At 48.5% G+C, this 21,654-nt stretch overlaps 1 protein-coding gene across 1 annotated transcript; it reads right to left on the reverse strand.

Annotated features, from left to right (window-relative positions):
• Nucleotides 1-410: 410 nt before the first annotated feature.
• Sarm1 (sterile alpha and TIR motif containing 1) lies at nucleotides 411-20,284 on the reverse strand. Its single transcript, XM_047545132.1, has 9 exons — nucleotides 19,500-20,284; nucleotides 14,758-15,376; nucleotides 12,400-12,612; nucleotides 12,057-12,148; nucleotides 11,715-11,950; nucleotides 8,643-8,745; nucleotides 8,382-8,571; nucleotides 2,533-2,654; nucleotides 411-2,394 (listed from the first exon to the last, which is right to left on the reverse strand). The coding sequence occupies exons 1-9, from the start codon at nucleotides 19,967-19,969 to the stop codon at nucleotides 2,265-2,267; spliced, it is 2,175 nt and encodes a 724-aa protein (XP_047401088.1). The 5' UTR covers nucleotides 19,970-20,284; the 3' UTR covers nucleotides 411-2,264.
• Nucleotides 20,285-21,654: the final 1,370 nt, after the last annotated feature.

Raw genomic sequence — 21,654 nt, forward strand, 5'->3', positions numbered from 1 at the left:
TATTGACTCAGCCTTAACCTGGGGGCAACAGCTATAGCCCAGACAAGCAGGAAACCTCGACCTTGCAGACCCATGTCAGAGCAGGCTGTGGGAGAGAGGCTACTTCGGAGTCCTATCTCAGGATGAACTCTGAGGTAGAAGTGGAGGGCCTAGCTTTTTGCCCTGGCTGCAATCTGAGCAGTGTTTGACATGGCAGGGGAGGCCACCACCCTGAGCACACTGGCCTGGTTGGGGCAGGCTCATCAGTTCAACTGCCCTGGCTGGAGCCAGAGGCCAAGCTCCGGATTGCCTGCAGAGACTGAAGAGGAGGCAAAAGCTGGACAGTGGAGGTGGTCAGCAGTGGAGCATGTGCCAGACAAAACCCAGGAACTTCTCTGAGTACTACCCATAGGGACAGAAAGACAGACAGATACCCCTGGGGATACTTGCATGCTGTATTATTGACTTCTCTGTGAGGGCAACATCCAGTTTGCTGCATCCTTCACATCCAGGACAGAATCCCTGCTTGAACTGGTGTGCACTCGTGCTGAGTGATGGGGGGAATGGTGTGTGGTCAAAGCCAGGAATGGACACAATCCACTTAAGATGAGGTGAGGGTGGGAAGTGGAAGGAAGGGGTCCCAAGCCTGCAATGAGCCCTTGGCCTTCTGATGATGTGGTCCAAAAGCAAAGAGAAAACTGGTTAGTTCTACAGGGCAGGAGTCTAGGAGCTGAGCCAGCCCTGAGACTTGAACCCACTGCCTCCAGAGGGAAATGCAGGGCAGGGAAGAGCCGACCACACTAGCTGGAGCCTGGGTTATTGGAGGGAGGGCACTTTCTTGCCCTCCTACTCCAGTGGATGGAGGCCAGAGGGACATTCCTGTCTAGCTATTTCTGTATGACCTCCGGGTCAGCCTTTTGGCTAAAACCTATCCCTTGCTGGGGATAGATTCTCGGGCATGGGAGAAGCCACAGCCCTGCAGGGGGTGCATCCTCCAGAATGATTCTCAGGAATCATCAGCCAAGTCTGTCTGCAGTGGCCTGAGTGCTGGGATGCCTGGTTCTGGATCCTGGGGCTGCCAATAATGATTTGAAAAATGGGACCCATTACTCAGTCTTTCTTCCTTACCTGTAAAAGAGGCTGTAAAAGAGGGACAGTACTGGACGGGGTTGCTGTGACGATTACAGAGACTATGAGTGGAGTGTTTGGGAAATGACAAAGATCTGTGAAGGACTTGCTGCTCAGTGTGGTCCCTTGACCACCTGCATCAGCTTGCCCAGGGATTTATGAGAAATTCAGATGCTCAGGACCTACCCCAGATCTCCTGAATTGAATTTTAACAAGATTCCTGGGGGCTGAATGCACTTTACATTTGGAGAAACCACCCTAGGTCATCACCCTTGCCCTTCAGGATCTTGCCTCTTCCCACAGAGCTGCAGGTGTTGTCCAGGCTACTGATGCTGTTGGGGGGCTGCCTGGTCCCCCTCTTCCCTGAGCAAGTAGGTGGGAAGCTATGGGTGGGTGAGGAGCTGGGGAAGCCACTGGGGAATCTTAGGCAGAGCACCATGCCAGGCAGGAATCTTAGGCAGAGCACCAAGGCCTGGGGTAGGTGGGCTTTGAGACATGGCCTCCCTGCCCAGACCTGGGCCCTGGCAGGAGGCTCCCATGCACAAATGTGGCAAAGCAGCCTAGCTGTTTACCAGCCTGTGGGCTGGCTCACCCACAACCTTGACCCCAGCTAAGGGGAAGGCTGGGAGGGGCACTCAGTGGTTATAGGGCAAGGCCACAAGGCAGTAGGAAGTGTCATTGGGGCCCAGGCACAGTCTAGGTAGACAGTACAGTCTGGGTGGACCTGTCCCTGGCTGCCTCCCAGGCCTCAGCCCTTGCTCAGACTATGGGGCCCAGGCAGAGGGGTTGCACGTTGCCCTGATTCCTCAGAGGCTGCCTATTCAAGCCGGCTGCTCTCAGGGCAGCATGTGGGAGAATGTGCAGCTACCCTCCTGCCAGTCTCCTGTGTTTCCAGAACTTGCGGGGACACAGCTCTGGAGGTGGGAGACAGAAAACCTGATGGGAGGGCCTGAGGGGAGAGGACGCCACACTTCTAGGCCCAGCTTCTTACCCTTTCCAGATACTGAGGAAGTTGGGTTTGAAGTGGGCCATGAGGCTGGGGGACAGGGAGAGCCATTTCCTGAGAAGAGCCCAGGCTGACTCAGTTTAAAGAGCTGTTCCGGCAGGGAGGACCATGGAAATGGGAGCCACAGCAGGGGTTGGGAACTGAGAACTGGCTAAGGTGGGCCCATGGGTGCAGCACCCTCCAAACTGGTGTCGGAGCCTGCAGACGAGTCCCTGGAGGAGCGACCCTGCAGGAAGCGGATGATCTTCTCAATGGTGGCCTCCTGGTACTCATGGGACCACCTGTGGGCACAAAGGCCAAGGGATCAGATGGCTGGACAGATGGAGCTGCTGGCCAGGGGTCTGTTTGCTTTACCCTTGTGCTGCCTGTTGGGGTGATGTGTACCCGCTCCCCTTGGCTTTCAGTCCCCAGGGGCTCACTTGATGCCATTGAAGGTAAGCACAGCCTGCATGTCCTCTGGTAGAGCCTGGGGTTCAGGCCACTCAAAGCCATCAATGATGGGCACAATGTTCTTGCCACAGCTTAGAGCAGTCACAATCTCCTGAAGAAAGAAGAGAGAGGAGGAAGAAATTCCTGTCCCATTTAGGAGCCCTGGGGCCACACAGGTGCTGGAGCAGCAGGGGTTGGGGGTGCTGGCCTGAGACTGAGCTGGGGAAGACATTGGTCTTCAAATCCCCTGTGACTTCTCCTTCACTCTCAATAGTATAAAAAATATTTGATCTTGTCCTGGGGCAGAGCTTGGCACAGAGCTCCTAAAACCATGGGAATCTCCTGATTGATAAGAGAATATCTTCTGCTAATGAGATAACTCCCAGCCAGGGGTGAGTGGGTGCAGTGGCCAAGAAAGTCAGGAAGAGGGCTTGTCACCAGAAAGACCCAGGCATGATTAGGTGACTTCTGGAGAGAGGCTACAGGTTGGGTTCAATCCCCATGGCCAGTGATTGATCAATCATGCCTATTTAATAAAACTTCCATAAAATCCCCTAAACAATGGATTTAAAGAGCTTCTGGGTTGGTGAAGGAGCCAGGAAGGTGGTGCCAGGGAGAAGGTATGGAAGCTCCATGCCCTCCCTGCCTTGCCCTGTGCATCTGTTCCACTTGGCTTTTCCTGAGTTGTATCCTTTATAATAAACCCCACTAAGAGTAAGCAAAGTGTTGTCCTGAATTCAATGAGTCATAGAGAAAAACTGAGCTGGGCTGGGGGGTGGTTATCATGAAACTGCCAAATTGATAGCCAAGTCAGACAGAAGTGGCCTGGGCACCCGGGACTTAAGACTGAAGTCAGGGTTTGTGGGACTGAGCTCTTCAGCCTGTGCAGTTGGATGCTCCAGAATTAAACTGAATTGTAGGACACCCCATTGGTGTCAGAAAATTGATTAGTTGTTGGCGTGGGAAAAACCCACACACAATTTGCTGTTGAAGAACACCATCACACGCCTGCATCTGTGTGGCTCCATCACGAGCCCTGCCCTTTGTACTTCTTACTTATTTTTCAGTTCCACCATTTTTCTCTACCTCCACCCTGCCCAGGCTTGTCCAGCCTCCATTCTCTTCACCTCTCCACTCTCTCCTCATCCACTAGTGCCCCTTTAATTTGTTGTCTACAATGCCTTTTCACCTGAACAATCCCTGAAAAATGCAAGTCTGACATATTTATCTGATCATGTCACATCCTACTTAAAACTTCTCAAGACTTTGTCTCTTAGAATAAAGACCAACTCTAATGCAGACTATAAGGACTGTATGGTTGACCACAGCCCATTTCTTAATCCGTACCCCCTCACCACACCCGCAGCCACATAGAACCTACAGCCCTTAGATTTGTCATCTTCCTTCCCTGCATAAGGTCTTTGCATATGCTGTTTCCTCTGCCTTAAACATGCCTCTCTGCCCTTCACTACATCCACTCATCTTTCTGATCGGAGTTCAGTCAACACTTTTCTAGGGAAACTGTCCCACTTCCCTGACCAAGTCAGCTTCCCCTTTTATAGACTCTCAGATTCTACAACCCATGCAGATTTACATTAATTAACAAGTAGTTTACTTAAGTTTGTTTTCTCTGCCACACATAACTATGTGTAGTTTTTACTCACCTTATTAGCATCTTTCACAAAGCCCTGCCCTTGGTCAGCCCTTGCTAAATATTTGATGGATGAAAGAATGAAAAAAATGAATGAATGAATGAATGAATAAAGCAACGTAGCCTAGCAGAGGGGACTGCACTCTGGAATCATCAGATCATCAGATCTAGGTTCACATTGAGTCTCCAAGACAAGCTCTGTGACCATAAGCAAAAATAATGGGCTCTCAAAGTTTCTGTTTTCTAACATAAAACAAAGTTAATGAGAGTCCTGTATCTTGTAGGATTGCTGCATGGAATAATTGCAATATTCCATGGCAAGTGACGAGCTCAGGATATACTGTATGCTTAAGAAGTAATAGGTGTTCATACTCCCTGTGTAAAGTGGACATAAAACCTACCACACTGGGTTGTTCTGAGTGTATTTCTTACTATTAATGGCACTCTGGTAAGTGCTTATTGAGTGTTTTTCCTTTCAAGGGGGAACCACAGGGATGTGACTTTCTTGAGTGCAGTTCACTTGTGGTTTTCCATATTGATTACCCACTAAATGTGGCTTCAGGGAAAGGAGGATTAAAACCAGAAGCAATTAAGCATTAAAAATGACTAAAGAGGAATGATGGAGCCTTTGGGACCAGTCCAAGGCAAATGCTGTCACCATCCTGCCTGCCTCCTCCCTGCTCGCTGTCTGCTGGGATAATGGGTGACAAGCACCCATTGGAATAGAGACTTTCTGGAGAAAGGACCTGCATAACTTCAACCCTGACTGGCTTCTGGAAGCCTCTTGGTTTTACAGCTGAAGAGAAGGAAGCCTAGAGAAGGGAAAGGACCCCCCCATGGTCACCCAACACCCCCTCCAGGAGAGGCCAGGCCTCCAACTGCAGCCATCAGAGACCAAGTCCAGGCCTATTTCAACCAAGCCCTCCTGAGTCTCTGCTGAGCAACTGGATGGATTTTGATCCTGTTGCAATTTAATCAGAACTCTTTAGAATAATTTATTCCATGTAGAATTACATAGAGCCAAAGAGTACAGATTGCTCCCCAGATTCAGAGACCGGCTAAGGAAGGACAGTGGCTTGTCAAGATCCCTCAGTTGGCTAGAATGAAAAATTAAGGGCAAATCTTCTGACCTGGTAAACTTAGTAGATGTGCATTAGAATCACTCATTTGTTTAGTCATTGGTTCAATTATTCTATAAACTTTTTTCTGATACCCAAGGATGCTTTACCACTTAGCCACATCTCCAGCACTTTTAATTTTTTACTTTGAGACAGGGTCGTCCTAAGTTGCTGAGACTGACCTTGAACTTGCAATCTGGCCTCAGTTTCCCAAGTCTCTAGGATTACAGATATGTGCCACTGCACCCAGCTCTATACAATCTTTTTTTTTTTTTTTTTTTTTTTGGAGTGTGGGGGATACCAGGGATTGAACTCAGGGGTACTCGACCATGGAACCACATCCCCAGTTCAATTTTGTATTTTATTTAGAGACAGGGTCTCACTGAATTGCTCAGTACCTCGCCATTGCTGAGGCTGGCTTTTAAGTTGCCATCCTGCTATCTCAGTCTCCAGTCACTGGGATTACAGGCGTGTGCCACCACACCATGCCCGGCTCTATACACTGTTTTGAGTTTCTTTTGTTCTATGCACAGTTTTAGACTCCGGGGATACAGCATGGACATGGTGAGGTCTGAACTCTCATGGAGAGAGTTCCTCTCTCAGAGGGCACCCTGTCATCTTCTCAGAAGGCTGCCTGCTCTGGGTCATTAGCCATGTTCCTCCAGGGTATCTTCCTGGTCCAGAGCCTCCTCCTGAAGCCAGACCCAGTACATGGCTCCTCCTGCATGGCTTCTGGGGCTAGGCCCTCCTCCCCACTGCCAATCCGAACTATACTATAGTGCTGGAGCTTCCCTCCAAACACCCACTGCTAATCTCCTCCATCATGGGCTCCCTGTTTCCCAGTGTTTCAAGCACAGATCTTCTCCCTGCCTTTAGACACTCCATAACCTGGTTCCACAGTTCTTATCCAGTTCTTATCTGGTGTGCTGGTGAAAGTATAACAACTAGCTCTCCATAGAGGAAAATACCCACCCAACCAAACAAACAAAAAAAGCCAGCTGGGTGTGGTGGTGCATACCTGTAACCCCAGCAAATTGGGAGGCTGAGGCAGGAGAATGGCAAGTTCAAGGTCAGCCTCAACAACTGTGTCCCAAAAAAACAAAAACAAAACAAAACAAAAAACCAGAAAAGGCTGTGGATGTAGCTGAGTGGTAGAGCACTCCTGGGTTCAATCCCCAGTAAACACACATACACACACACACACACACACACACACACCATGATTGGTAATGGTGGCCAATTTGCTTGCTGTAAATACTCCCGCCACATGATGGCACTGGATGTGGAGCTAAGAGTAGGTGCAAGCAGCTCTGATATCAGCTGAATCCAACCCTACCTATTATCTCCCTTCCCACGAGCTCAGATTTGCATCATTGAATATAGTGCAGGTCCTGGGAGAGAACACAGGCTTTGGAATCAGACACATGGAGTTCTAAAGCCAGATTTTCTGATTTCTGCACTAGCAGTGAGGTCATGTGAAAATTACTGTACTTCCCTGAGGTTCAGTTTCTTCCTCCGTGAGGTGGATAGAGCAAGACTAGTGGTGCATATAGGTTCATCCCTACCGTCATTCCTTCACGAATGCTGTTCCCCTACCTGGGATGTCTCCTCTTCCACTCACCCACATTCTTAAGACTCTTCTCAAGTCCTGCTTCCTCCATGAAACCTTCCCTGATTATTCCAGCCCTCAATGACCCCTCCCTTCTCCATACTCCATAGCAAGCAACAGGTTCACCTACCTGGTTTAGCATTTACATCAACTTACATATGACCTAGGCAATGTGGGCATATTTGTGTGTGTGTGTGTTAAGAGACCAATGTGATCCTATGATATGTATAATCAGAAAAATGAGATATGCTCTATTTATGTATGATCTATCAAAATGTATAAATGCATTCTACTGTCATGTACAACCAATTAGAACAAATAAAATAATTAAAAAAAAACAAATAGGGGCCTCACTATGTTGCCCAGAATGGCCTCAAACTTCCTCCTGCCTCAGCGATCCTCCTGCCTCAGCCTCCAGAGTGACTGGGACTACAGATGTGAGCCACCATGCCTGACTCATGGATGGCACATTCTTATCTCCTGAACTGCTTGAAGACAAGAACCCAATCTCAGATAACTACTGCATCCCTTAGCTCCAATTCCCAATTCTTATTGACTGATTAATGATTAACCTGAAGATGTGATATGGTTCCATTTACTCATTCATCTATAAGTCTCCTCCTCCTCCTCCTCCTCCTCCTCCTCCTTCTTCTCCTTCTTCTTCTTCTTTTGGTACTAGAGATTGAACTCAGGGGTGCTTAACTACTGTTGCTGAGGCTGGTCTTGAACTTACAATCCTCCTGCCTCAGCCTCCTGAGTTGCTGGAATTACAGATGTGCGCCACTGTACCCAGCCATTTTATAAGTATTCTAAGTTCCTATTATGTGTCTTGCATTGAATATACAATGGTAAATTAAGTGGATATGGTAGGAATAATAATAATAATAATAATAATAATAATAATAATAATAATAGCTGTCATTATTGAGCAATCACTCTGTGCCAGGCATTCTGCTAAGCACTTCACGGTTTAGCTGTTTTAATCCTTGTAACAGTATCCTAGGGAGTTGGTACAATTATTGTCCTCACTTTACAGGAATAAATATGAAGTTCCTTAGAGTTAAGTAACTTGCCCAAGGCTAGAGCTAAGACTAAAACTTCCAGTTTTGTGCTCTTAACAGTGATTCCTTTCTGCCTCTCACTGTACTCTCCTGTGCCTCACAGAGGTTATTTTTCACAGCATTTTCATCCCCCTTGGACCCTCACAACAATCCTTCAAGGTGAATAAAACAGATGTGTTATCCCCATTTTGAAGATGGGAACACTGAGGCTCAAGAGCCCAGGTGACTTGCTAAAGTTGCATCCCAGTCAGAGTTCTGGCTCCCAGCTTCCAGCTGTGCCTGGGAGGTGCTCTGGGGCCAAGTGTTGCAAGGTGTGCAGAAAAGAAGGGATGGGAGGCAGACTCTGTTCCCTGGGCCTGGGGCCAGTACTGGGATGGCAGAGGCACAGGTCAGCACCTACCTTGTGCACCCAGTCCTTGCAGTCATGGTCCAGCATGCACTTGTCGAGTGCCCCAGGTGACAACACCAGCACAAAGTTGCGGGCACCCATGACGCTCTGGATGAGCTTGTCTTCAAACTTGCCTGCTTCCAGCTTCTCCACATCGATAAAGACACTGAAGCCATGCAGCTGTAGGTGCACCTTCAGGAGACTGCAGAGAGGTCCTGTGTTACCACCCTGGCCTCGCCCCAAGGCCCAGAATGCCTGCCTGCCCCTGCTTACCTGGCCAGCTGGGAGCCTGAGTTTCTTCGGTAGCTGATGAAGACATCAGGAATGTCCCCGCCGGGCTTGCAGCCAGTACAGGGCAGTGGGGAGTGCAGCATTTCTGAGTCCAACAAGAGAGAGACAGCACGGTGAAGGTAGCCCCTCCCGCCACTCACCAGGAAGTCCATCATCCCCTGGGGACTTAGTCCTGTGTCTACCCAACCTTCTCGGCCCAGCCTGGGCAAAGTAGCTTGCTCCAAAAAGTGGGCATATGGGGCCTACAGGAAGGAAGGCCATCACCATTGGTGAGTCCCTCTCAAAAAGTAGGCACTATGATTTAGGTACATTAACGTGGCCGTTCAGCCTTCCCTCCTCCCTGGAACTGCAGACCTGCACAGTCAGCAGCCCAAGGCACTTCAGACTCAACACAGCCCAGGTCCTCCCTCACCCCTTCAACCCACTTTTCACCAGAAACCTGGGTATTTCATTGATTCAATAAATACAGATGCTTCTCCACTTACAATGAGGTTACTACATCCTGAAAACCCATCGTAAGTTGAAAATATCATGTCAAAAATGCATTTAAGGCTGGGAATATGGCTCAGAGGTTAATCATTCTGGGGTTCGATCCCTGATACCCATAAATAAATAAATAAAAATGTATTTAATATATCTAGCCTATTGAACATCATAGTTTAGCCTAGCCTACCTTAAATATCCTTGGAACACTTACATTAACATACAGTAGGGCAAAATAATAATAAAATTTTTAATATCTCATGTAATTTATGAACCATTTCACTGAAAGTAAACAAACAAACAAACACACACACACACACAAAACAGAATGGTTGTGTGAGTATGCTTTCATATCATCATAAAATGGAAAGTCTGTAAGTCAAACCATTGTTAAGTTAGTGTTATGGTTTGGATGGGAGGTGTCCCCCAAAGCTTACATGTCAGATAATGCAAGAAGGTTCAGAGGAGAAACCATCGGGTTGTGAGGGTCTTGATCCAATCAGTGATTTAATCCCCTGATAGGGATTAACCGAGGGTAACTGAAGTGGTAGGGTGTGGCTACAGGAGGTGGGAATTGGGGTGTGATTTTGGGTACATATTCCTATCTGTTGAGTGGAAGATTGTCTCTGCTTCCTGTTGATGTGAGCTGCTTCCCTCTGCCACACTCTTCTACCATGATGTTCTGCCTCACCTTGAGCCCTGAGAAATGGAACCCGCCTTCTATGGACTAAGACCTATGAAACTGTGAGCCCCCAAGTAAACCTTTCCTCCTCCATAATTGTGCTGGTCAGATCCTTTTAGTCACAGCAGCAAAAAAGCTAACTAAAACAGTTGGGAACCATCTACATTTACTCAGCTGGTTCTGTGTGCCATCCTCAATGCTTGGGATACAGCAGTGAACAAAACAAGTGAAACTGTCTGGTGGAGCTAAGTTCAGCTCTCAGCACCAGGCACCCGGCTCTGTAGTTTCTACCTAGCCCCAGGATTCCATGTGCAGATCCCTGACACTAGCTACTTCAATGGGCTCCTGAAATCCAGCTAGGATTGTCCCATCTAATTCATCTGTCACACCATCCTTTCTTATCCTTTCTGCAGTACTGCGGATGGAAACCAGGGCCTCACAAATGCTAGGCAAACACTCTCCCACTAAGCTACACCCACAGTCACCAGAGGGATCTTTCTAATATCCAAATCTAAGCATGTCATTGCCCATTTAAAAACTGTGCATGCCGGGTGCATTGGTGCACACCTATAATCTCAGCAACTTGAGGAAGGAGGATCATGAGTTCAAAGTCAGCCTCAGCAACTTAGTGAGGCCCTAAGCAACTCAGTGAGACCCTATCTCTAAATTAAATACAAAGAAGGACTGGGGACATGGCTCAGTGGTTGAGTGCCCCTGGGTTCAATTCCCACTACAAACAAAACAAAACAAACAAACAAAAAACCCTGTGCATGACTCCTTATTTCCCTAGAGAAACTACTTTTGTAAGCAATTTTGGTGTGTGACCTTCCTGTTTTTTAAAAATGAAAACTTGAAATTTTATTGGGAACTATAATTTAAAAATGATAAAAGCTGACCTGGTTTGGTTGAAGCAAAAGAATGAAGCCAAGATCCAGTCCCTTGTGCATGTAGGGGCTTAGTAAGTAGTTACTGAATGAATGGGTACTATGAAAAGAATTAAAGAATTTTTTCTTATAATATTCAGAATTAACACCCACAGACATTTGTCTGTTTATGAAGCAGAAAGATGGGGCCCCAAATCCCAGTTCTGTCATCTGGTTTTTATAACCTTGTGAAATTAAATGTTTTAAACTTAGTTTCATTATCTTTAGAAGTAACAACTGTGATGGAAATGCTCTCTCGGGTAGTTTTTCCAAACTCTTCATACTGGAAACTTACATTTATTTTTAAGTCTTAGTACCTCTTTTTATGCTTTAAAAGATGTATAAAGTTGATTAAAGCATGTTAACTACCCATTGCATAGTATGGTTGTAGAAATTAATGAGGTAATATCTTAAAAATTTAATATTAGTACCTAGTGTTGATGATAAATACTACCTAAATAGTAAATTAGTAACTGAAAATACATCAGCAAATAGAGTTTTTAGAGCCCTAGATGCCTTTGTAAAACACCTCCAGAAACCATACTTTGTAAGCTGGCTGCTACCCTCTGTATGGGCCACCATGCGCTGTCCTACTACCACTACACAAGCTGCCCCTTGGCCTGGGCTGCCCATCCTGCTACCCCATCCCTACCATATACCCCTCAATCCCTGGTCAGGCACCTCCTCTGTGAAGTTTAGATCTGGGTGGACAGGGCAGTTAGTGCTGCCTCCACGCACTACTTGAGTCCTGGGCATGCATCCTGGTAGAACCACGTGGCCATGTGGATACACGCCTTACTGGCTACCCACCTCAGACCGGAACAACGTCTTTACATCCCCAGAGCCCAGTCTGACACAGGGCAGCGCTCAGTCACTCTCAAGTCAGGCTCTGAGCCTCCATCCTGTCTCCCCTCACCCCTTGAGGGCCCCGGGGCTGGGGCGGGGTTTACTAGGGTGCCAGCTGACCTCTGGCGGCTGAGAGGATGCGCGCGCGGTGCACACCCACGCGGATGCCACAGTCTTCCAGCAGCTGCTGTTCCGACACGCGATGCAGCAGGGAGCGGTCCAGGCCGCAGCTGACCAGGCCGTAGGTGTACTGACGGAAGCGCGGGTCCAGGCTGCCCAGCCAGTCTGCCAGGTTGCTGCGGTCGCACGTAGCGTAATTGGCAAACGTCTTGAGCTCCGTGAGCTCCCTGAAGAACCTGTGCCACACGGAGGAAAAGATGTGAGGTCCTGACTCAGGACTGGCTAGTGACGGAGCCGACAATTAGACCTGGTAGGGTCATGCCGGCTGGGGGCTCTCCCTACCTCTTGCGGGTGATGCTCGATTTCATTCCCAGGTCTGCCTGGAGTTCCTCCTCTGTGAGCCGCAGGAGAAGGTCGCCGTCTACCTGCTGCTCCTGGGGGAGAGGTCAGGTGTGAGGAAGGACTCCCCTCCCCAATCCTCAAACTTCAAGTACAAGATGCAAGGGTAGGAAACTGGAGGTGGCAGTGGACCCAGGGGTGGATAGGACCCAGATCAGAGATGGGGGACTTCCAGAATTGCTGTGTGCAGGTTCCCCATCCCAAAAGGACACTGTGGCACCGGAGCCTAAGTATGCAGTCTCGGGGCCCCCAACGGACTCCGGGAAGGCTGGCCCTGAGGCTCTACCCGGAAGCTCTCGCAGTACTGGGAGAAGCCGATCTGCTGCAGCCACGTCTGGACCTCGGCCTCTTTCCAGCTGGCCACGCAGGGCAGAATGCGCCGTGGCACCTCCTCACCCAGCAGGCGCAGTGCGCGCTTCGCCAGCGCGGACGTGGTGCCGTTAGTGGAGTAGGAAACCAGGCGTTTCAAGCTCTGGATTGCGCCAATGTCGCTGAACACCTATGGAGGAGGTGAGGAGAGGACGTCTAGGGTCCACCAACTCGCCAGACCAGTTCCTTCCACTCGTCTCTTCTCACTGCTGAGAGCCACCCTCTCCACCATCTACCCTAGCCCTGCCTTCATCCACTGTCACCTGGTCCTGTGGATTCTCTCTTCTAAAGTTCACTGAACTCTTGACCAGGTCCCCCTCTCCTGTCTCTTCCACAGATTTCTATTCACCTTGGGATAAAGTCTGAGTTCTCAGTATGGCCACCAGGTGGCACAGTGTAGCCACAGTCCACAGCACCCATCTCACTTCACATACTCACTAAGACTCTCACACCTCTGGGTCTCCACTCATGGTGTCTCCAAACCCTTAGTTCTTTCAGACTGTTCGTGGGAAACCTACTCATCCATCAGAATCCAAATCGATTAGCATCTCTTCTGTGCATCTGCTTTGATTCCTCCATAGCTTGGGCCATACCTCCAAATAGGACTTGTACCATGCTCTGAATACCACTGTTACTAGCAGATAATGCAATTTCCATTGGATTATAAGATGAGGACATGCTTAGTCACCACTGAAGCTCTATGCCTGGCACAATGAAGGACATAAATTGGAAATTCAATGTATCTTTGTCAAACTGCACTCATTTGTCCTTGATGGGAAAGGGGTGACAGAGCTAGTGGTCACAACTGCTGCCCAGACTCAGTCCTTGGGGTCCTCACTCCATACACCCCTCCAAATCCTTTCTGTCAAAGCAGAAAGATGTACTTTATAGAACACATCTGCCCGTGGCTCAACTCTGGACACAGAAGAATCAGAAGCTCCTAGAAAATTGGATGTTGGAAGAGACCTCAGAGACTCCTAACACAGTCTCTTTTAGACCTGAAGGGACACATGTGATGAGTGACTATCACCTATGAGATGCTCTCCTCTGAGCACCCTTGCATGAAAGCTGTGGTGCAGATAGAGTAGGCCATGGGATATAAACCACTCCCTGTGCACCAGCTGTTACCAACCCCCAAGAGCCTCCAGAAGATTGCAAAGTAGAGAGAGTGACATTATAGGGATAATCTTGAATCTGCAATATTTAAAAATAAAACCCACAAACTTTTGATAATGAAACTACCACTATTCCCACCAGGGTAAAAACTGTGGCTGTGGTCCAACCCCTTCCATTTTCCAAAGGATGAAAATGAGGCCCAGAGAGGGAGAGAAGGTGCCCAAGGTCACATACTATTTTAAAGCAGTAAGCAAAAGTTTCGATTTAGCCCCTGGTGGTGGGGACCTTCTGGGACTCAGGTGAGAGTTTTCATTTTCGTTCCTGGGTACTGGGGATTAAACCCCGGGCCTTGCACATACTAGGCAAGCACTCTACCACTGAACTGTCTATTTCATTTTGAGACAGGGTCTCACTAAGTTGCTGAGGCTGGCCTTGAATTTGCCATTCTCCTGCTTCAGTCTCCAGAGCAGCTGGGATTACAGGTGTGTGCCTCCACATCTGGCTGGTGAGAATTATTTGGTTGACACATTGATGTCCTACCCTGAGCCTCTGTCTTCAGTCACCATCTCATTTCCAGACTCCAGAACCCAAGGAAACTGCCACTAAACTAAACTGCCACTGAAGCTTCCCAACACAGCATCTCTCAGGTACCTCAAACTCAACATGTCCCACCCAACTCACTTTCTTTCTCTCACCGGCTTTACCCTGTCTCTCACCCAGTTTACCACATCCACTGGGCTGTCTATGTTTATGGCCAGGAGTCCCCCTCAGCTCCTCCTTCTCCACACAACAAGTCCAAAACTTCATCCTAAACATTTCTTGAATGCATCTGCTTCTCTCTGCCACTGCTGACACCCCTGACATTCCCTGTCCCTTGTCATAGCCTTCTATTGGGTCCCTTTACCTCCAGTCTCACCCTTGCCAACCCCCCTTTCCACACAGCAGCCAGGATAATCTTTAACAACTACAGAATCCCCTGTTTTAAAACTGGTCTTCCTCTTGCTCCCCAAACAAGTACAATCTCTTGAGTCTTGCCTTCAAAGCCCGAATGGCCTCTCAACCTTTGTCCTGCTTCATTTAATTCCTAGGTGTACTTGTAGTCTGGGAAGCATTCCCAGGCGTTCTCTAACTACTGACCCACCCTACCCTGAACTGGCACCTTTGTCTTGCCCTGCAGGCTCTTGATGGCGGCCTCAGCGCAGAGGTAGAAAGCCCCGATGCACTGTGCTTCCAAGCGCGACGAGTCAAGCAGAGGCACGAGGCGCTGCAGGTCGTCTGGTCCGCGGCCCTGCCTTGTGTCGCTGGAGTCCACCAGGCAGCGCGCGAAGCGGCCAGGGTCTAGCGAAGCCACGAGAGGCTCCACGAGCGCCAACGTGCCGGAACGCTCTACCTCGCGCTCCACCTCCTTGTTGGTTGCCAACACAGCGACAGCGAGGCAAGCGTGCAGACGGAGTAGCTCGTCCTCCTTGGAGAAAGCGAGCGGAAAGAGCCACTCAGCCGCGCGCTTTTCCACCATGCGTCGTTGCGCTGCCTGGCCGCCATGCAGCGCGCAGTTAGCCAGCGCCAGCGCGCAGTGGCGCAGGAGTGCCGGGTCTGTGCGGCGGCACCAGAACAGCACCGCGTCCAGCCCTCCAGACCCCACCAGCCTCTGGCAAGTCTCCTCGGAGTGCTTGAACATGTGCTCCAAGATGCCTGCCACACTTCGCGCCAGCTCCACGGGTTCGCGCTCCTTCGCCAGGTTCAGGATCACGCCCAGTCCAATGCGAGCCACCCGGTCTCTGCGAGGAAAAAGTGGAATGGGATGAGGGAGTTACCGCAGTCTGGGGAGCTTGGCTTACTCTGTACGAGGGACTGGTCATTTATCCTCTTAACCTCACTGGTACCATATGAGACATGGGGGACAGCATTGTCGTTCCTGCCTCTCACCCTCATTTCTGGCCCTACAAGGAGCAGGCTTCTCTGAATATAAAGGTGCCCCATCTTAGCTACACCTATGTCCCCCGCACCTCCTCCCCGTTTGAAGCAGCATGCTTCTGACTCTGGAGCCAACCCACTGAGTCCCGGGTCCTTCTCTGTCACTTTGTGAAGGATCTTGGGCACCTTTCTTTATATCTCTGCCTCAGTTTCCTTATTTCGTCAATAGGAAAATAAGAACACATCTCAGAATTATTATCAAGACTCATGAGATAACTCATATACAGTGCTGGCACCATGCCTGGCACAAAATAAAAACTCAAATGTTAACTTATGGTCATTTTAAGTTATCACTTGAATTACATCATTCTTAGCTCTCCCTTCAAACTCTTCTCACTCCATGTTGCATGACTAAAGCATATTTATTCATTTGCTCATGGGCATTTGTTGAGCACATACTGCGCACATGCTTTGTGCTAGAGAGGATAATGTTAAACAGTGACCAAGCCTGACTGGGGTTTATCCTCAACTAATAAGCAAGTCAGTGATAAGCAAGCAAATAATGAATGAACAAGATCTTAGTGATACAGTCGTGATGCTAGCAAAACTAAAAAATGTTATGGAGCATGCCTGTTGGGAACATGTACCTAAGAAGGTGACATCTGAAAGTTAAATGTTGAGAAAATCCTCCCTGCAAATATCAGAGAAGAGTATAAAAGTGAGCAAGAAGACCAGGATGAAGGCCTGGAGGTTGATGAGCTGTCATGATTGAGGAAGAGAATGAAGTCCAGTTAATGCAATGTCTAACCCCAACCAGGAAAAACTGAAAATCAGCAAGAGATCATATGGAAAGTGCACAAGTAATATTCAAATCAACATGGAGAAGCAATGAATGTAGCAGAAAATGGGCAGAGGATATAAACAGATAATTTACAAAAGAGGAAATACAAAATGTAAATAAGCAGATAAAGAGATGCTCTAACCCACTAGTATGCAGAAAAACGAATATTAAAACAACAGTTCTTGGGCTGGGGAGATAGCTCAGTCGGTAGAGTGCTTGCCGTGCAAGCACAAGGCCCTGGGTTCAATCTCCAGCACCGCAAAAAAAAAAAAAAAAAAAAAAAAAAAAAAAAAAAAAAAAACAGTTCTCACTTTATGCCTATTAGGTGAACAAAATCATATGCTATATGATAAAAGGGTTGGCAGGGTGTAAGACTGTAAATGTGCTGAAGCACTGTGGGTGGAGGTGCAGGCTGGGGCAGTCAATCTAGAGAGCAGGCAATCTCCCCCAAAGAGTATCACACAGATTAATGAGGGCAGGAGGGTAAGGATGTTCACCACAGTGTTATTTGTGGTGTGAGGAAGTTGAAGGTCATTGATATCAAGGCCAGAAGAACAGAGGTAATGTGGGCAGTGCCCAATTAGGAGGATTTTGGAACAGTAACAAGTAGCTGAGCAGATGATAACACTGCAACAAAAAGGATCTTAAAAATCTGATATTGAGCCTGCCACAGTGGTATAAGCCTGTAATCTCCAGAGTTCAAAATCTTTCATCTTCACTTTGTGCTTTCAGATATCTGACTGTGTAAACTCCTAGATCATTGGGCTAGTATGTACTTACAAAATCATCTAACCCAACGCTTTCATTTTCAGAGGACTACCTAAGGCCCAGTGAAGGGAAGGGCTTGTTTAAAAACATCCATTCAGAGCTAGGACTTTATTCCAAGTCTCTTGACCCATAGCCCTGAACTTTCAATATACACCTGGCACCTTACCAAAGTTAAAGTGTGTGCTGGTTGCGGGAACTATTTACTCAGTTCCCAATTCTGTGATCTGAGAATATGTGAATCTGATAAAATGGACACATACTCAGGATCCATGAAGGCCTGGGTTCAAATCTCAACTTGAACAGAGAGGGAAATTGTGCATATGTGACCTATACATATGTATGCAAATACTTGAGTAGGCATAGATTTTCTCTGGAAGAGTATACAGGAAACTTGCTTTCAGTGCATTGCTTCTAAAAAGGGGGCCTAGTCAGGTGTGGTGGCACATGCCTGTAATCCCAGTGGCTTGGGAGGTTGAGGCAGGAGGATTGCAATTTCAAAGCCAGCCTCAGCAACTTAGTGAGGCCCTGGATTCAATCCCTGGTACCAATTAACAAACAAAAATAAAGAGGGGGTCTGGTTGGAGAGAGCTTTTAGCTGTATTATTTCTGCACTTTTTGAACCTATGTGCAATAGTTTTCTTTACTATTTTTACTTTAAAAACCTATTTCCTCTAATTATTTATTGTGTAATCTTATGAAAACCATTTAACCTCTCTGAAGATATGTTCATTATGGTCCCTTGGTGGGGGTGGGTTGTAAATTTAGAGGGTTGGCAGTCAGATGGGACCCTCATGGAGTGTTGGGGTTTGGAGACCTGTACCTGTTGGACTTATTCTGGTAGTTCGGTGGGGAGAAAAACTTTGGCCTGAACTTCTGGGCAGTGGGTACAGCAGATCCCTGGAAAGAAAGCTGCAAGAATAGGAATGGCAAAAGAAGTGGGCGTACAGGTGGAAGAATTTTCTTTAACACGAGGTGGTGCAGGGAGGGGTCGATTGGAGTAGGAGGAAAAATGTTTCATAAACACAAATTCTCATTATGTTATCCCTCCTGTCAGGTCCTGTCCCTGGGCAGTTTAGAGGAGCACAGAGATCCTGCATTTCTTGGGAGGGATTTCCATCCTTAAAAAAAAAAAAAAAAAAAAAAAAAAAAAAAAAAAAAAAAATGCACTGCACTCTGTCCTTGGTCCTGAAGTAACACTGGCATTGGTAAATGTGTTGTTTCTTGGGACAGGGACACTGGTTAGTGACTCTCAGAAACTATGCACCAAGTGAGATTGTCATTTTTGGCCTTGAGAAATATTGATTCTGTTTGCATCTTGATGGCTTTCTCTTCCCAATTCCCAGGGGTTTTAGTTATAACTGTCCCAATTCACATGGAAAGCCCACACCCACCAACCTGGGCCTCACCACATCCAGTGAGCACCTACTCCATTTTCTAGCCCTCCAGATTCATGACCTATCTCCATCAGGACACTGATGCTAGATGATAGGTTAATGACATGCCAAACAGAACCCGATCTTGGTTTTCTAGTCTAAACTGTTTCATTCATGCATTTTTGACAGTTGTATAATTTCCACTAACTGCAAGGTTTTTTTTTTTTTTTTTTTTTTTTAATGGCAAACACCTCAACCCACTCCCATCCCACTTGTGAGGGCTGCATGACTTGAAAGTAACTCTTGCAAAATTCTTCTAAACCTGAGGAGCTTGAGAATTCAGCAGGAGACCAGAGTGTGGCAGCCTGAACTGTTCTGGCATCAGAGCAGAGAGAAAGTGAACCCTTGGGTCATACACCAGGCAAGATCCCTAGAGGGAGGCAAAATAAAAGCAACCAGGCTCAGTTGGACCCTGCTTACTGAATCTTGGTACTATGTGGGGAAGGAAGAGAGAACACATGCGTTGGCACCTGCCCAGCTCTGCTCCTCAGTTTCTTCTGCTTCCACCCATTCACCCAGCAGAAAACTTTCTGTTCCCCATCAGCAGCAGCAGAATGAGATCATGTCTAGTCAGGAGAGAAAGTAGCATAGAAGGGCACCCAGAAACATTCCAAGAGCTCTGGGTTTCGGTGGCCATTAGCAATAGGATACCATCTCCATCCATAGAACTGGAGACAGGCTCCTGTCCTAAGCTACCGGCCCTAGAAGTGAATCCTCACTGCACCATTAGTTCTCTGTGTGACTCTGGGCAAGTCACTAAACTTTACTGAACCTCAGTTTCCTCATTTGTAAAATGGACGCTCTGAGCCCTAATAGAGGTGTAGCGTGGGGATATATTGAGGTGAAGCAGGCAAAGGTACGGTGCCAGGCACACGGGAGACCCAGGCGCTCCACTGCCCTTGAACCACCTCCCGCGGCACTCTCCCCCAAGCCCAGAACCCTCACCGGTTCTCAGCCACCAGGATCTGCTCCAGCAGGCGTGCGGCCTGCACGCGGGTCTCCAGCTCCGGTGCCTGCAGCAGCCTCAACAGCAGGTCGAGGCCCCCGTCCAGGCGGATGGCGTCGCATAGACCCTGGGCAACCTCGCGGCCCACGGCCGGCAGCAGCCAGGCTTCCTCCACCAGCTGGAAGACCTCAGATAGGCCCGCGCCCACAGCCCTCGCGGCGCCCGCCTGCTTCAGCCCAGACAGCGCCTGCTGCAGCTCAGGCAGCACACGCTCCAGGGCGCCCTGCACCTCGGTGCCCACCCCAGGCGACACCTCGCGGGGCCCGCGGCAGCCAGTAGCCCACCATGGGCCTGTGCCACCGCCCCCACCCGACCCCGGCACAGTCAACCGTTCGGCCCCTGGTCGTGGGCCGGACATGGTGAAGAAGCGGCACAGCTTGTAGGCAGAGAGGAGCAGCGTCAGGACCATGGGCACAGAGCTACCGGGGACATTCCCGGACTGGAGGGATGGGGCCGGGGGGAGCGACCCGGACCTTGGGAAAACAGGCCCGAAAAAAGGGCTAAGGGGAAGAAGATGCAGAGGAAAGAAATCAGAGAAGGGTCTCAGGCAGCGAACCGGCCAGGAGTGAGGGCAGCCTTGGGGGCGCAGCGGTTGGGGAAGGGGATGCAGGCCCAGATGCACGGAATAGATGGAAGCGGGGAGTAGGGAGGCAAAGGATGGCAGACGCTAAAGGATAGAGGCGGCTAAGACCAGAACAAAGCGCGGTTCCGGCTCAGGATCCGCTGAACTGGGAAGGTCTGCAGCAGCCCCGCCCCTGAGCAGCATCTTTCCCGAGTCGACGCCCCGCCTCTGTGTCTCACGAGGCTCCTCCCTCCCCGCTTGCGCAGCCTACCCCTAGTCTTCTCCAGCCACGCCCACAAGCTGGCCCCGCCCCTTCCCGTATTCGCACCTCACTGCTTTGCTTTGGATGCAGGGAAAGTGGGTGGAGAAAGAACTGACATGGTTCCTCCTGCCCGGTCCCTGCTTTGACGTAAGAGCAATGCTGCTGATTGTACCCCTTCCCCTCCTAGTGGTTAAGGCAGTTGTAGTAACAATTTTGTAAAATTCTTAAGGTTTTATGTTTGTTTCTCAAGCCTCACAAAACGCCTGTGGAGTAGGATTAGTATTCTATTTTACAGCTGACACCATTGAGGCCCAAACAGAAGAAACTGGCCAAAGTCACACTACATTGGTTACAGAACAACAACAAAAAAAAGTCAGCTGAAAACTCAGGATCACGTCCTTCAGGTGGTGAGAGGGCTTCAGAAGTCTGTGGATGCCTAAAATTGGGCACAAAAAACAGGTGTTCTGTGCCAGCAGGCATTTTCTGGGTAGAGGGATCACACTTATTGTGTGTCTAAGCCGGGCGTGGTGGTGCATGCCTGTAATCCCAGTGACTTGGGAGACTGAGACAGGAGGATCACGAGTTCAAAGCCAGCCTCTGCAACAGTGAAGTGATAAGCAACTCAGTGAGCTGCTATCTCTAAATGAAATACAAAATAGGGCTGTGGATGTGACTCAGTGTTTGAGTGCCCCTAAGTTTAATCCCCAGTATCCCCACCCCCCCAAAAAAAGTCTAAAATGTGCTGAATAAGCCTACTCTACAAATGGGAAGACTAAGGGTGGGAACAGGGAATGACCTGCCCACCATTGGTGAATTAATGGAAGCCTTAGAAATCAAATCTGGTTCAGTGGGTTCATATTCACTTTCTTCTGTGCTGTGAAGATCAGCTTGGAGAGATAACACACCCAGAAGAAGAAGCCAAAATCGAAACTTTGTACTTCAAAGATAAAAAATAGAATTTCCCTGGAGTGCTTACCATCTCTGCTCCCATCCTCTTTTCACTGCCCTAAATACACAGCTGGTAGATGAGCACCCAGCCAGAGATGTGCCTCCTCAAATAAATCATGCATCAATAGTCATTTATGAGAATTAATTTGAAACTACTGCAGGCTCTGAGCATTTTGTCTGTTCTAGCTCATGTAACCCCTTAACACCACACAAGGCAAAGTATTGTTAGTCCCATTTTACTGAAAAGAAAGTGACAACTCAGATAAAGCAGTTTTCCCAGTGAGTGACAGCATGAACCTTCTCTCTGCCCTCCAGACCCACC

The sequence above is a fragment of the Sciurus carolinensis genome, chromosome 3 (assembly GCF_902686445.1).
Source record: "Sciurus carolinensis chromosome 3, mSciCar1.2, whole genome shotgun sequence".
Lineage (NCBI taxonomy): Eukaryota > Metazoa > Chordata > Mammalia > Rodentia > Sciuridae > Sciurus > Sciurus carolinensis.

Coding starts and splice junctions, on each gene's coding strand:
- Sarm1 (XM_047545132.1), bottom strand. CDS start 19,969: ATGGTCCTGACGCTGCTCCTCTCTGCCTACAAGCTGTGCCGCTTCTTC. Junction 8,572..8,642: donor TCAGGCTCCCAGCTGGCCAG/GTAAGCAGGGGC, acceptor ACCTCTCTGCAG/TCTCCTGAAGGTGCACCTAC. Junction 2,395..2,532: donor CTTACCTTCAATGGCATCAA/GTGAGCCCCTGG, acceptor TTGTGCCCACAG/GTGGTCCCATGAGTACCAGG.